At 41.7% G+C, this 16795-nt stretch overlaps 1 protein-coding gene across 2 annotated transcripts in view; it reads right to left on the bottom strand.

Annotated features, from left to right (window-relative positions):
- Positions 1 to 16795, bottom strand: part of CCDC6 (coiled-coil domain containing 6) — a 105449-nt gene that overhangs the window by 27797 nt on the left and 60857 nt on the right. For both annotated transcript variants that reach the window (XM_057735077.1, XM_057735076.1), the window contains exon 3: positions 14734 to 14862. In XM_057735077.1, coding sequence (XP_057591060.1) covers positions 14734 to 14862 — 129 coding nt within the window. The remainder of the gene's footprint in view (positions 1 to 14733; positions 14863 to 16795) is intronic.

Genomic DNA, 16795 nt, shown 5'->3' with positions numbered 1-16795 from the left:
TACTCACCCCTGCCCTCATCTATGCTGGCCTCAATGATGTCTGAGGTCCCTTCTAGGGCCACCCACTCTATCATTCTCTGTCAGTCTCAAGATGGCAGCTGTCTTCAGTCTGAGCTAGCTCAGTCAGAGATTTTTAGAGCCAGAAGCAGCAAGATAAATCATCTAACTCCACCCTTTCACATTAAAGCTGAGGAAATCACTGCCCTGGGAGATGGTGTGACTCGGGAAAAGTGATGCTGCCAGGATAGGAATGGCTATCAGTCACCATGGTGACCAAAAGAGCTGAGTCCCACCCAACCAGCAAGTTCAGAGCATCTTGAGGGGCAAGTAGGATTGGGGGTAAATTATCCAATAATTCTTGGGAGTAGCGGAGTAGGGGGTAGCTTAGTGAGTCCCAGAGTATGCAGAAACAGGTAAGAGAGCAGGAAAAACACGAGTTGAAAACGATCACGAATCTCAGCTTCTTTTTTCGTACTTGTTGGTAGGAGCACCAGCTATCAATTTACTGCTCACTTCAGCGAACCAAGGCCTCCTGGGGGTGAAACTTGGGTTTGCTGTACCAATTTGCTCTACAAATTTATTTCTATGAAGCAGGCAACGCAGGAAGCCCAACGCAGCAACACAGGCTGGCAGTGCTATGGGAGTCCATGTTCTCTCTAGCCTTAGAGAGAACAGGGTTTCCAGTCTTGTTTTTCCAGCTAAAAAAAAATTAACTTTTCAGCATCACTGAGGAGCTCTTACACTAAAGACCAAAGAAGTTAGAGGAAATGGTCTTAATCATGATTAGGATTAATTCCCTCTGAGGTTCTTTATCAGCGCTGCCCTTCCGTCTCCTGTCCACCTAATCCCACAGCCCACGTATTTATAGCCAAAGCATACACACCAGTACTGCCAATTCCGGACAGAAGTAGATTTTCAGTGCTTGTGTTGCCCTGAAATCAAACAACCCTCAAATCTGACTGCATATGTTAAATTTACAGGGTACGAAATCAGAAATTCTTGATGGAATGGAAACATCAGCCCAGTGCTGTTACATTCACTGCTTTTGCAGATTATTTTTGCTATGCTGGTCTCCATCTGTAATACTCTCCCCCATCTCCTTCCTAATAATAGCTAATGGCTTTTCTAATTCGGTGTTCACACAATAGATACCATTCTCTTTCATCACCAAACATCAAATTCTCAGGCTAATCCAAGCCCCTTCTGACTGCATGGTCTGTGAGCACAGGGCACCAATGGATACAGCCGATTTGTAGAGTATTTATTTGAAAGGCCGCTCTGTAATTAAGTCCGGTCAACGGACTGCCCGCCAAACTCTTTCCTCCTCTTCAGTAGCTCTTCCTCCCATTGTAAGTTAATTAACGTCGCACCAAGAGTTCTTATTATGTTCCTGAAATAAATACAGAACTTCTTTAATGGGTAAACTTAGTGTTTAAAAATAGAGCTGGCTTGTTTGAATTCACAGCCAATCCCAGCTGTGTCTTCTCAGTGGGCAGACACACCACCAAAAAAACCAGAAAAAGTAGGGGGCAGCTAAGAGATGGCTCCCAACACCACCACATTTCTCCCTCCACGTAGCAGTTTCCCATCTAAAGAGAACCGTGATGCTGGCATGCAGGCAAAGGTGGGGGAGAGGAATACTTGGCAAAAACATAAAGCCTGATGAGAACTTTCACATGACCATTGTGCTCAATGACAGAATTCTGAAAGGCTTTAGTGCATCTTTTCAATCTACTCTTATTTAGCCTAACCACCATATTATCATCATTTCTTTGGGAAAATATATATTTGAACCCCAAACATCTGACTTAAAAAACAAACACATTTTGGAAGGCAGCCCATGACAACAGACACAAAGCTTGTTACAGTGCATTGGGAAAAGCACTTAGAATGATGATGATATAAGAAGTGTACCTGATGTTTTTAAAAAAGAAATAGAGTACTCTAAGACCTACATCAGCCAAACTTGTATTAGTTGGCTAATTTTTTTTTTTTTTTAGAGAAAGGGGTAAATCCTAAGAAAACAAGTGGGTGTGGGGATTAACACAATCCCCCAAAACTTTCCGAGTTAGGTAACATCTTAGAGCCGTTAACAGTTCAGCCCAATTTCCTATCAGTTTGTTATATACCACAGATGCTCAAAGTGGGGACCTTGGAGGTACATCAGAATCACCTGGCATTATAAAACATGCACTATTCAAAACATGACTAAATCAGAGTCAGAAAAATGAATGCAGTTTCTGCAATGAACTGAATGTGTCCAAAATTCACATACTGAAGCCTAAATCCCTAGTGTGATGGTATCTGGGGGTGGGGCCTTTGGGAGATGATTAAGTTTAGTTGAGGTCATGAAGGTGGGACCCCCATGATGGGATTAGTGTCCTTTCTACGAGTCATGAGTGACCTTGCAGCAGGCTGCTCTCTGCTCTCTACCAATTGAGGACACACAGTCAGCAGTCAGCAGAACTCCATCAAGCTGGCACCCTAATCCTGGACCTCCAGCCTCTAGAACTGTGGGAAATAAATTTCTGTTGTTTATAAACCAGTCTGTGTTATTTGTTATAACAGCCCAAATGGGCTAAGATGGTTTTCTTTATACCACAAGACACAGTAAAGATCTTACCTCATTCTATCCTACTTTGCCAATACATCTGAGTTAAAGTTTTACTTATACATAGACGTGCTAATGGGATTCATGAAGGGGCTATTAAAACATACCATGTGCAATGATGTGCAAAGAGCTGAAATCATGCACAATGGTCCTTGCTCTGCGGCAAAGGTCCCTCACAAATTAAAGCAACAGAGACACGTAAAGTAAAACTTAAAACACTGCCTCTGTTGGTGTGGCAATCAGTGGAATTTTGCGCAGCCCTGGCAGTTCTCACAGGCTGGAAGACATCTGACCTTTGTCTTCTGAATAACATGTAGATATGTTTAAGAAATCAAGCAGCCAGTTTGTGTTATAGGTAAGACAGGTGTTCACAGACTACAGAGCCCCCAAGGTACCTATTTGATTAATCAAGCTGCAGCTGGTTGCAGAATTAAAAACAAGTTCTAGTTTATCACCACTGGCTTGTGTAATGCTGAGCCCAGAAAGAGCCAATGGAAGTTCATCAATGAAGAGCAAGAGAAAAGGAGAGAACGGACGATCACTTCAAGTCTAGGTGGTCAAAAATTACAGTTGAAATTTATTTATGTGCATCAGAAATATACTGATAGAGGGAGTTCCCTGGTTTCCCAGTGGTTAGGACTCTGCACTTTCACTGCCAAGGGCCCGGGTTCGATACCTGGTTGGGAAATTAAGATCCCACAAGCCGTGCAGCACAGCCAAAAAAGAAAAAAAAAAAAAAAAGAAAGAAAGAAAGAACAAAACAAAACAAATATACTGATAGAGAAAAGAAAAAGATGCAAAAAAAAATCATAAAGTACTATATAGTAAGATAAATAGGGTTGGCCCTTGGGTGAAAGTAATATTGGTGGTAATTTATCCTCCTACCTTTTCCTGTTCCCACCCAATTATTTAATGAACATTTACTATTTTTAATAATAAAAAGTTTTAAAGACATCCAATCTTAAAAATGAACAACTTTCAATAGTACATCCACTAATCTAGGATATTAATTCACTTATCTAAAATACAGAGTGAATCAATAAACTCTCAGAGGAGAAATGATACTGAAGACGTAGCTATCTGGAAGACTGAGAATTCTCCAGATAGCCCAGAATTAACCTTCTTTACCATAGCTTAACAACTTTTTTCTTCTCAAAAACTGTGTTCCTATAAAAATTAGATTTGTTCTTTGAGATGGGCAGAACTTCAGGACAATATTAATACCTCATTAATATTTAATATGTGAAAATGACACTTTCATAGTTTATAAGCTCAATAAATTTTGCTTTTGTTCAATGATATTAAAAAATGAGGGTCCTTTATGAAATAGATACACATGTAATTAGTCAGGTTTATACAGTTTCTGGGCTTAAGTTTTCCTCACTTTGACATCAGCACAATATTATACAAATTTGCATATTGGGTTCATAATTCTAGGGGACTCTTTTACCACATAATTACCATCGGTGGAAAGCAGGTTTCAGAGTCTGGGTGTACATTCTTTTGCTACCTCAAGAGCACAGTGGAGAAATCCTGGGGAAAGAACACAGGCCATAGTGCATGTTGCAAATACATGATCACATCAGTGGCTACCTTCAGCTCACTATTTAAAATAAGCCTCTGCGGAAGACAAATATCATATATCACTTACATGTGGAATCTAAAAAAATGATACAAATGAACTTATTTACAAAACAGAAACAGACACAGACTTCGAAAACAAACTTATGGTGACCAATGGGGAAAGGTGGGTGGGAGGGATAAATTAGGAATTTGGGGGTAACATACAAATGTAAGATTTATTAGCCATTCACTCATTTGCCATGTATGTTTAGCTAAGGGGAATGCCTTTTCTAAGTTATCAACCCAATTCTTGTTCTGGTCAAAAAGAAATGGACTTTATGCATTTCAAAATTACAAGCAACTAGAAGGTCTCAGTAGGATACAACTGGATTCTACTGCCTTCACTGTAATGTAGCACACCCATGCCCTACAATTTCACGGCCAAAGTCTTTACCCTGCAAGTGCGTGACCAGGAACACAGAGGGTTGGATCACGATGAAGCGCCTCTTTCTTTACAAAGAAAACTCACTTTTAATTTTGTCTCAGCCATCGTCTGTACAAATTGGTCTGTACAAATTGACGCACACGGCAAGCGTTACCTTGATGTTTCAAAATAAAGTTTGACAAGACGGAACAGTACTTAATTGAAACAGGGCCTCAGGGAGGAATTCTGGGGGATTTTTATTTCACATCCTGCACAGGGACTTCTCTGTGTCCCTGACAGAGTTCACCATCTCCTCTCACAGGTGTGGGGGGGATGCCTTTCCATTGACTTCATGACATCCTGACAGCTCCTAGATTATAAATCAACTGAAAAGAGAGCATGCTGAAGCTTCTTGAGGACCACCTATTGTCCCTGCTTTAACTACTACCAAGGCACAAAATCTCATTTATTTTCCAGTTATGCTCTGAGACTTTTCCCCACCTTTCCCCTATAAGCAGTAGGTAGGATGTTTGTACTCAAGCTTCAAGTGACCCACACACCCTCAAGAATTTGCTACAATCAAATCCCCACCAAGCTAACTTCAGGGTTTACTATGATCATATCTGGCTGTGTCCCTATGCAGTTTGTCTAAAATGTGCAGACATAGGTTATGTTTTATTTAAAAAAAATTAAAAGCAGGGTAGCAAATTAGAATACACTATTGTTGTGGGGTAGAGGGTGAAGGAAGTGAAAGAGGAGAAAGAGGGAGAAGATGAAGAAAAATCATGAATAGCAGTTGTTTGGGGTGGATTGTAGTCTAGGTGATGTTTTTTCATGTTTGTACTTCCATGTTTATGTTTTCCACATTTTCTTGAAAGAGCAATGGATTACTTTTATAATCCAAATGCTTAAAAAAGTTTTCAAGACTTCCATAATTTGAGGTTAGTATTTGAAATCAAACTTCAAAGGATGCATAGGGTCACTAAATTTCACTTTAATGCAAATAAGCCCTCAAGGAACAAGGTCCCCACAACTACTGCCAGGGAGCCCTCCTACTGCCAGAATCTGCTAGGGCAGCTGCCAGCATGAACGGAATTCTAACAAAACCCAATACGGCCACGCCACCTGCGAACTGAAGAAATACCTATTCCAACTAAAACATCAATTAAGGATGCAAATCTGAACATGAGCCACTAACCACTCAAATTCACTGCTAAGTCACAAGGACACGCAGGTGATATGTGTAACTCACCAAAGTTAGTCATTGTAGCTGCTAAAAATAAGTAGCATCAGAATTGTATGTGGACTGATTGTGACGTCAGTTGGCTTGTATTACCTTCTAGACAAGCAAGACAGAAAGGCCATCGTGTATCCTTAACTGACGACCATTGTTCTAAGAGCTGGAAACCTAAAACGTTCGTTTCTTCTTTATAGAACTTAAAATATGCTAAATGTGTCCTTACTTCATTTTTAAAAATTGAACAAAAAAATAAAGTTTGTGCCGAGGATTGACATTCATTCTAAACCCCAGTTTCTGTGCTTTGCTACAGTTACAGATGGTGAGGGACACTGGGAGTAGTGGGTGTCACCCCTGCAACACACCTGGAAGCTGGGGTCTTGTCAAGCCTCTGTAGTCACCTGATGTTGGCTAGTGGCTGAAGGTAACCGCTGGGCACCTGTTAGCACCGATGCCTGCATGAGTCCTAGTACAGCCACGTGGCTGCCTTCTGCAAGGCACTCACTGTAAAGACAAGGTTATGTCCTCAAAGACACCACATGTGCAGATTGCCAAACCCCTTATCCTCCCCCGCCCAGTAACAAAGCAGAGGGATTCAACGTCACGTCTTCTGCACGAGCTCTTTTCTGTGTTCTCAGCATCTCTACTTTATGCAACCTGTATCCATTTTTACTGCATATCTTCTCTCCCATTTCCGTCTCCTCTCACATCCCTGCTTCCCTGCAATAAAGCTCGATTTACATTTATCCAGCCCATGTGTGTCAACTAACAAACAATTAAACTAGGTGCCAAGGAGCTTCAGGTCCTTCTCAGTTGGTTATGGGGGCAGGGGGTCCCGCTGCTGTAGTGATGCTGCCCCCTTCAGCACTGCCCGGCACAGAGCATCCCTCCCCACTGTCCACAGATTCACTGGTCTCCCTGGACCAGGCTGCACGAGGCCAGGGGCCTAACGTCAACTTTCTCAGCAGAGCTTGTGGCCGACAGCAGGCACGTAATCAAGGTGTGTTGCACTGACGCAGAATGTGTGCCACAAAAGTGCAACAAGGGCAAAGGAGACAGCCACACAAATCCATGGATTAGAGAGATGGATAACCAGGTCAAGGAAGGTGGTCAGACATTCGAGGTTCAAATCATGCTCATTTTCCTGGAAAGTGGGGAGGGCAAAGCACCACAGACATTAGATGGAAACTTTGATTACTAACGGCAGCAGCTACAATTTTTGGAGCGCTTACTCCATGTGAGTCACCAGGGATACATGGGTGAGGTCAACATCATGCCTTCCCTCCTTTACTGTATAGGGAGTTCACAGGAAAGAAATGATTTAATTGTTAATTGCTGTTTGTGTACCAAGTGGTACAGGAGGAGGACTGAACATTATGGGAACACTTTGGAGCAAAGACCCCGAAGTGACTAGAGGGGTGAAGTGGGTAACAGTTAAACAGGGATGGGATGGGGGAGGGAGAAAACGGGCCGGGCAGACGACAACAGATCCATGGAGACCTGGGGGCGGGAAAGCACTGGGCACATCAGAGCATGACTTTCAGGCTGCAGGTTGGGACCCATTACTGGATTAGGAAATTAGTTCAAGTCAGCGGTCACCTACATTCTGCTAAAAATGAAATAGGAGTGAATAGAAAATCAGTGCAAAGCGCATAAGCAGTGTTTCACAAAACTTGTCCCAGTCACACATACAGTTACAAAAACATCAGTGTAGGGACTTTCTAGGTGGTGCAGTGGTTAAGAATCTACCTGCCAAAGCTGGGGACATGGGTTTGATCCCTGCTCCAGGAAGATCCCACATGCTGCAGAGCAACTAAGCCCATGCGCCACAACTATTGAGCCCATGTGCCGCAACTACTGAAGCCCACGCGCCTAGAGCCCGTGCTCCACAACAAGAGAAGCCACAGCAATGATGTGAGCCCATGCACCACAACGGAGAACGGAGTAGCCCCCGCTTGCCACAACTAGAGAAAGCCCACGTGCAGCAACGAAGACCCAACGCAGGCAGTAAATAAATAAACAAATAAATTTATTTAAAAACAAAAAAACCATCAGTGTCGTGGGTTACCATGTAAGCTTACTTATTGCTGTGCAATCCACATTGGAACAATTCTGTGTAAGGGAACAAAATTTGCCACCCCAAAATAGGTCTATCTGGTATGAGGATCAATTTAGGCTGATTCGGACATAGAGAATAGACTGGTGGTTGTCGGGGGGAGACGGGTGGAAAAGAGATGGATTGGGTGTTTGGGATTAGCAGGTGCAAGCTGGTATATATAGAACGGACCTACTGTATAACACAGGGAACTATATTCAATATCCTGTGATAAACTATACCAGAAAAGAATATGAAAAAGAATGAGTATATATGTATAACTGAATCACTCTGCTGTACAGAATAATGAACACATTATAAATCAACTACAGTTCACTTTTTAAAATAAATAAGTAAATAAATAACTTAGGCTGATTGTTTTTAAGGCCCCAAAGAATCAGGAAGAACCTTCGACCCTTCCCCTAACTGCCTGAAGGATGTAGACAGAGGCCCTGTTCCAGAAGGGAGCTAGCCCGACGACAGCAGGATGAACTAGGTGTGCAGCAGGGAGGAGCCCAGCAAGGCCTGTTTGTCGAAACTCCCCTCGGTGTGCCCCTGTCTCTGCAGGCCCAGCAAACATTTGTTTATCCAGCATCTGCTTTTCCCTCTCCATGTCAGTTGCCTTCCTCCCTATCCTCTGAAGTCCCAAACCTCTGCCCACAACATCCTCTTCTGTCTTCAGTGCTGAAGGTAGTATGAAAGTGAGGGTATTGACAATTTGGGCAAATGTTCCTGGGTCTCTCCCATGTATACATGTCATTAAACGTCTGTTGATTTTCTCCTGTTAATCTGTCTCATGTCAATTTAATTCTTAGACCAGCCAGAGAAACATAGAAGGGAAGAGGAAAATTTCCTGTTCCCTGACAAGAGAAATGAAAGAACTTCAATATGGATAGAGCGTGAGGAGAGGCAGAATGGAAGATTTATCCTCCCAACAAACCTACAAGTTACACAGTATGTCTGTTTCACAGAAGAGGTCAAAGCGCTGGCCTGAAGTCACGCAGCTTATTTGGGTGAATGGGAGATTTGAACCCAAGAGCCTCCCTAAGCTACAGGGGTTAAGATACTGCAATTATATATGGATGCTAATGTTACCGAGTCCAAGCTCACTCTGGTGGCCGCACAACAGGCCAATGAATTGAAGACGAGGTGTTGAGGCAAGGAATACGACTTTATTCAGAAAGCCGGCAGACTGAGAAGATGGCAGACTAGTGTCTCCTAAAAAACCATCTTATTGGGGTCTGGATGCCAGTTTGTTTTATAGAATCAGAGAGGGAGAGGCTGTGAGGAAGTAAAGGGCCATCAGTCTTGCAAAAGATCTCCCGGAATGACCAGCCTCAGTGAGGGGATGTGTTAATTTCAGCTATTCACACAGGTGGGCAGGGCAGGTTGTCTGCCTGTGAGCTGAACAGAGGCACTTTAGTTTCACATTCAGGCAGAGGGGCAGTGTTCCCTTAGGCAGGCCATCATGTGTGACTATAATAACAAAAGCAACAAAAAGCAAAGGTTAAAGTCAAAGAAACAGATCTAACATGCAGTCCGATTTAGCTCTCCACGGTTACACTAATAAATAAAATGACCACTCCAATCCTAAATCCAACCTTAGAAATGGGTATCTGTGCTTTGGGAGGAAAGGACATCTCCGATAAGAAAATATATCCCAAATTCCAGAAATAACTGAGAAAACGTCACTGGGCCAACTACAGGACAAAAGAGTAAGAGGTCTATTACACGACAGGCAATCCTGCTCATCACTGAGTGTTATCTGAATTACATGACTAGTTCTCCAATTGATTTATTCCAGATTTTTCTACTGTACTAGCTATTAAGAGTTATGTATCAAATCCACCTGTTTATGGCTGCTGTTTTCTTCTTTCCCACAGTCTTCTGAGCAAAGTGCACAGAAGGTCCTCATATCTGCTGAGATGAACTTACCTTAATAAATAAGCTAACCTGTGCCTGTTAATGCTAGTTATCCTTCAGAGAAGAAAAATCCCTCCTAGTTGACAGAACACTTTCTGATGAAGAGTTCTTGAGCTCAGAGAATATTTTAAGTTCTAAATGTTCTTATCATCACCTAAATGTAACAGTGACCACATATTTGAACAAAAAATCTTCAGATAAGAATTTATAGGCAGTGCCCACCAGTGTGTGCTAAGAAGAGCCCTTAAGAGTACTAAAGTCATACTGACTCAAGTAATCCGGTTTATTAGACTAATGCTAATTATTAGTGCTGCAAAGACCTCCTAATTTTACATTTTTCTGAACATGCTTTTTTACACCTATTTATAAGGTGTCTTTTGAAGCTAAATATTTGCAATGCTAAGTTGTGTGACTTGAAGAAAGCCTCTTGATCGCTCTCTGGGTTTCCATTTCTGGAAAAGTGTGAACAGGTATGAGCAGGCTGGGCCACCTACAGGCCGAGCTGGTCTCTCGCCCTCAAAAGCCTCCTCCGTGGGTAGCAAGTTCTGGGAGAAGAGGAAATAGGTGCCGTTGGCTGTGGTTCCAAAGCCTGGAGCAGATCTGATGCCCCTGACCCTGGATTTCCTCTTGATTTCCCCACTTTCTCATGTTCCCATAAGGGTCTGGGGACAAAGATAATGACAGAGGCCTTCCAGCTCCAAAATTCTATGAATTCTCATCCTGCAAAACACCGACAGAACCACTGACAGCCCAGAGCCCTCAATGATCAAGCTGGTAACATCCCCTTTCAAAACAACGAAAAGATTCCAGATTCTGAGTCTAAGAGAAGAACAAATGCTATCTGACTAATTCAAGGGTCCATGCTGAAGGCCTGACTTTTGGTGAGATTAACTTAACATCAGGCCTCCGGCACATGAGTTAATTGGGGCCCACTTTGCAAGGAGTCCAAGACTTAGTCTCAAACCCAGATAAGTTCTGCTTTACAGAGAACAGACAGGTGCCTTCTTAAAAACTGTTACAACCCAAGCTACACCATCAAAACAAACGTGTTAGGTCCAACACAAATCCTTGGCAGAGGCCTTCCAACACTCCTTCTGCAGGTTCAACCCATTAGGTTCAAAATATGGATGATTTTTTTGTTTCTTTCCTTTTTTTTAAATTGAAGTATAGTTAATTAAAAATGTGGTGTTAGTTTCAAGTGTACAGCAAAGTGATTCAGTCACACACACACACACACACACACACACACACACACATATGATCATTTAAAAAGTAACAGCATCAGCTACTTCATGTTGAGTGCTTATGTAGCAGGCATTAGACATTCTCTCTCATTCATTGTACCGGACACAGGTTTGCTATTATTGCAATTTTACAGATGAGGCTCAGAAGTGAAGGGGTTGAGACAACTAGATAGTCACACGCAAAAGAATGAATTTGGACCCTATTTTACACCACTATAAAAATTAACTCAAAACGAATCAAAGACCTAAATGTAAGAGCCAAAAAAAAGACATCAGGGGTAAATCTTTGTTACCTAGCAATCTAAGATAGCAATAAAAGAAAAAAAATTAATAATTGGACTTCACCAGAATTTAAAAACCTCTATGCTTCAAAGGACACTCTCAAAGTGAAAAGAACACCCACAGAAAAGGAGAAAATATTTGCAAATGATGTATCTCATAACGGACTTTTATCTTACAAAATACATATATTATATGTATAAGAATATATATGCAACTCTTACAATTCCATAATAAAAAGATCTTGAATAGACATTTCTCCAAAGAAGATATACAAATGACCAACAAGCACCTGAAAAGATACCCAACATCCTTAGCCTCAGGAAAATATAAAACCACAATGCGATACCACTTCACATCCACCAGGATGGCTGCAATGACATGGTACAGCCACTTTGAAAAACTGTCTGGGGACTTCCCTGGTGGCACAGTGGTTAAGAATTCACCCGCCAATGCAGGGGACATGGGTTTGATCCCTGGTCCGCGAGGCTCCTACATGCCGCAGAGTAACTAAGCCTGTGAAGCACAACTACTGAGCCTGCGCTCTAGAGCCCACGAGCCACAACTACTGAGCCCACGTGCCTAGAGCGCATGCTCCTCAACAAGAGACGCCACCGCGATGGGAAGCCTGTGCACAGCAACCAAGAGGAGACCCCGCTCACCACAGCTAGAGAAAGCCCACACGCAGCAACAAAGACTCAATGCAGCCAATAAACAAATTTTAAAATAATGTTCATTGTCAGATAGAAGAGCAAAGGCGTGTACTACTCATACATATTAAGAGCCTTAAGATGGTGCAGCCATCCATCCTCTCTCCCAGGGATGGCAATATAATGCATAGTGTAGCACATGCCTTGACTCTTCTGATAATAATTCCAGTATAGGATATATTATACTAGAGAGACTATGACATATAGTAAATATTATAATACAGATGATAATCCCAAGAGATGGTCACAAGAGAGAGTCAGATCACATCCATGGAAACACAGAAGATGTTTGTTTCAACTACAGAAAAAAACATTCCCCCCAAACACTGACTAAAATTACTTGTAGCTAAACAGAATAGAGTAACATCCTCAACATTTAATCATCCCAGACATACCCAAAAGAAAGGGGGGAAAGTTTTACAATGATGTTACATTTCTCCATCTTAATTAAAATAAGGACTTCATGTAATGGCCTACATGGGTAAAGAATCTGAAAAAGAGTGGCTATAGGTATATGTATAACTGATTCAATTTGCTGTACACCTAAAACTAACACAACATTGTGAATCAACTATACGCCAATAAAAATTTTAAAAATTAAAATTAAAAAATAAAATAAGGACTTGATATCCTAGATCTGAGATTAATTTCTAGTTTAGGGCTTTGCAATGCACACATTTCATTGTGGAAATCCATTTCTTTAGTGCTGAGGCCTGAAATAAGCCTTACAATGCATTCAATCATTAATTTGGGGAGAATGTATGCCTTGGGCCTCATTTTAAAGGGATTTAGTTACTAAAGTTTCCAAAGAACCTTAAGACGGTGCAGCCATCCATCCTCTCTCCCAGGGATGGTAGGATCAGCCTGCCCTCCTCTTTCTGACTCTAGGCCACTACCTCCACCTTGTGGCCACAGCTGAACTCTGGGGGGTCACAGCTCCAGCCTCCTCAAGAGCCTGTAGACAAATACAAGATAGAAGCTGCCTCCGTTATGACAGCCATCACTGGGAAGGCTGTTAACCAAGTGAAGTTCTCACAATACCAACCACTGTAAGAATTTCACCTGGCCACTTGGTTAACTCTTGATTAACAAGTACCAATAAAAAGTTCTTGGTATGTCAGGGACTTAAATAACAATCTTCAAAACTTTAACTTGAAAAGAACTGGCTATTGCCTATCCTGGAAATTAAACAGAGGAACTTCAGAATGGAGGTTGGGGAGGGGGCGGAATGGGGGGGAGGGGGGTGCAGGAGTCTTCTAAATTTAGAAATTGCATCTGAATTCCAAAGAGGACAGTAAGAATAGATTACTCGGGATATGTGTAAAACAGCCAACCCTTGGAAATGGAATTTTTTTGTTCTTTAACCTGGAAGGAATGGAAAAAATTTTCAAGGCCATTATTCATAGTCTTGGAAACCCCAGTGACATTCCACCCTTTGATATAGGTAGATACAAGAATAACACACAAAAGTCAGATTAGTTTAAAACAAACCCTGACTTCCTCTCAAGCCTGACATTCCTGCCATGGTTTCAGTCTCAAGTACAATGATAAAATGAGAGTGGTCCTGAGGGTGACTCAAGAACCAGTCAGCATGGACTAAGATGCACAGAAAGATCCTAAAATTGGGATAAATCAGACAACTCTGCATGAAGGGCTTAGCCAAATCATCAGAATGGTAATTGGAATCCAAATCGCAAAGAGCTAGAAAATGTGAATTTTACATGGAAACCGAGTAGCAGTACTCTATGGTCAGCCTCTTCTAACTTTGGGAAAATAAATTAGCATGGGGGAAAAGCACTAGGAGCATTTAGGCCAGAGATAACACGAACTTCTGTCTGAAACCCCTACTTGGAAGGACTGATAATGGTGGCCCACGATTCTGGGTGTTGGCAGATAAGGACCAGCCGGGCCTCCTAAGGCGAGGCCTGTGCTCAAACACCAACGCCTACCAAGGGCAATGGCCAAAGAAACCATGCACCATTCCCTTCCACCTTTTGTGCCTTTTAAGCGTGCCACTCCTGACTGTAGTTTGTGCTTCTCTATTTGCAAATGGAAAACTTGGGCCCAGAGAGGTTAATGAAGTCAATGCAAGGTCACAAAACTAACTAGTGACTGAACCAGGATGAGCGACTAAGTCTAGGACTCCACACCTGTATCAACAAATCTAGGTGGGAAAAGACAGGCTTCATATAAGGTTGCTGATAATTCAAAGACGAAAAATGCTAATTGTTCTGAAGAACACTTGAAAGACAAGTTTTAGCTCCACAGCCATACTGTCTCAGGAACTTTCACAGAAACGATCCTGTGGTTAAAAACATATTCTTTCCCCTTTTGCAGAAGGAGCCTAACATTTCCTGCCTATAAATCAGTACATCGCAACATATCTCCTGAAACTTTATTAACTGTGGTTAAAAAAAGCAAAAGTGTGTGAGAAAGTGAGCAGGTGCTATGCAGATCCGCCAGTGTGTATTTCAGATAGGAAGTCTCCACTGTGGGAAGAAAATGTTGAAAAATATTTTTCACTGATATTCCCCAGGACCTCTTAAATCTTGAAAGAAGAGTTGATGATACGAGGGAAAAAATATATAAATGTATATATAGAGAGAACTATCCTAAAAAGGGTATGCAGAGAACCATACATTTTTACCTGTTCTAATGTAAGCTGCTTAGAAATGGTATCGTTCTCCAGTTTTTTAATTTTCTTCATCAGTTTGTTGACCTGGAATTCCTGCTCCTGCTCGAGATGCTGTTCTAGTTCAGCTTTCTCATGCTGCAACTGGAAAACAAAAGAAACACAGATGTGGAAATCAAGACACTCAGAAGCCATGGGAACGCTGGCTCCAAAAGCTAGTTAAACTGAGTGCGAGAGATCATCATAAAAGCTACATCACCCATTCCTGCTCATGTACCCAAATGTGCACCTAGTAACCTGCTCCTGATTCCTCTAACTTATAACCAAAAATTACAGCTCACAGTCAGCGGTACTTGATCTCAGTCAAAAGGCCGAGAGATGACAGGGCAAATATATCAGAGCATCAAACACCGATTTCAATCTTTAAGAACATGTAAGTGGTTGTCTCTGTAGGGAACAATCAGGGATGAGGAAAGGAAGGAAACTTACTTTTCAGTATATGTATAAACCTTTGGTGCTTTTCAATTTTTATACCATGAGCATAAAAAATTATTAGAAAATAGAAATTTTGCAACTGTCACTTTTTATTAAATTACAATTTACTTTCATTTATACAACGTGTGCAGAGAGGGAAGCGATATTACAATCACAAAATAATGCTTAGTAAATTATTCTGAATGTTGTTCCCCAATGTACTAGTAAGCATGCTTGGCAAAAGTAAGTACAAATAATTGACTTTCTGTAATGAGACCAAACACCACACCTCCTATATCTTTCCTAAAAACCAAAAGGCAAGGCCTCTTGTTTATGCAATTAAAAGATAAGGTTATGGTGGTTGTTGCAAAAGAATTTTTTTTTAAATGTACCCCAACCTTAAAAACCAAAAGAGGATAAAAGAAATTCAGTGGACACATGACAACCGGGGTTCTCATTAATCACTGTGCATTATTTCCAATGTTCTCAGCTGGGAAGGGCTGTTGATTTATGGTGGGGGCGGGGATGAACGGAATGAGCCACAAGGCCCAGTATTTTCAGAACCATGGGCTGATTAAGCAAAAGCTATTAAAAACAATGAAGCGCACACAGTTTGATTTGCGGGTGGAAGATGACACTGCTCCCTAATTCCACCTTCAAAACCATTTCTTCAAGCAGGTACATCACATGCATTAGGCAGGTATGATCACCCCCATCTCACAGGCGACAAAACAGGCTACTGGACCAAGGTAATTCAGCTGGAAGGTGTCAGAGCTCGGGGCCCAAGCCCTGCTCTGAACTCTAAACCAAAGTTCTCCCACCAGACCCTGAGCAAATCTCAGAGGGGCTGGCTTCACACTCCTCCATCCACAAGTGCCTAGTGCGTCCTTGGCACTCGGAAGGTCAAGGAACTAAACACAGAAAATAATGAGCCATGGACAATCGCCCAGGGGATGCTATGCTGCTTTGTAAACCCCACACAGGGTGCGAATGGACAACAGACAGAGCTCAGTGGGCCTGATCAACCTCACAAGGCTAACATCTAACCATCTCCACATTTGAAACAATTTCCATTGCTCTGAAGGCACCATACTTGGTGTTTAAAAAGAAAAAAAAAAGTTTAAAATCGGACATCTTCTAACACTGGAAATGTTGACTAAACAGATGCTGTTTTCCCTCCAACTGTTTTTGATGTGTAACTCCAAAAAAGCTGGTCAAGCTTGCAGGGACACAGAAAAAAAGCAGATGTGAAGAGGTGCTTACAGTGACAAGTCTATTTTTAGCTAGCCCTTTAAAACTCAGGTTCTGCAAGACCAAGCAGTAAAAAAAGAACTAAGAGGAATGGACAGAGAACGAGAAAAGTTCCCAGCATTTCAGACACAAAGACCCCAATGGGACAAGCATCACTTATGAGGAAAAAATAGCAAAACATGTACGTCTTCATTTAATACTTGTATTCTATAAACATCACCTATGTGGTGTGTCTTCTACCTGCATGTATTATGTTAGAGGGAGTAAAATCATCCTTGTCCTAAAATAGTTTATGAACAATAAGTTTAAGTGATATCTACTGGTTTTAGAAAAATGAGCTGTAGTCTTAAAA

Source organism: Hippopotamus amphibius, chromosome 5 (genome assembly GCF_030028045.1).
Source record: "Hippopotamus amphibius kiboko isolate mHipAmp2 chromosome 5, mHipAmp2.hap2, whole genome shotgun sequence".
Taxonomy (NCBI): Eukaryota; Metazoa; Chordata; class Mammalia; order Artiodactyla; family Hippopotamidae; genus Hippopotamus; species Hippopotamus amphibius.
The sequence above is the reverse complement of the archived record's forward strand: the minus strand, read 5'-3'. Positions and strand labels throughout refer to the sequence as shown.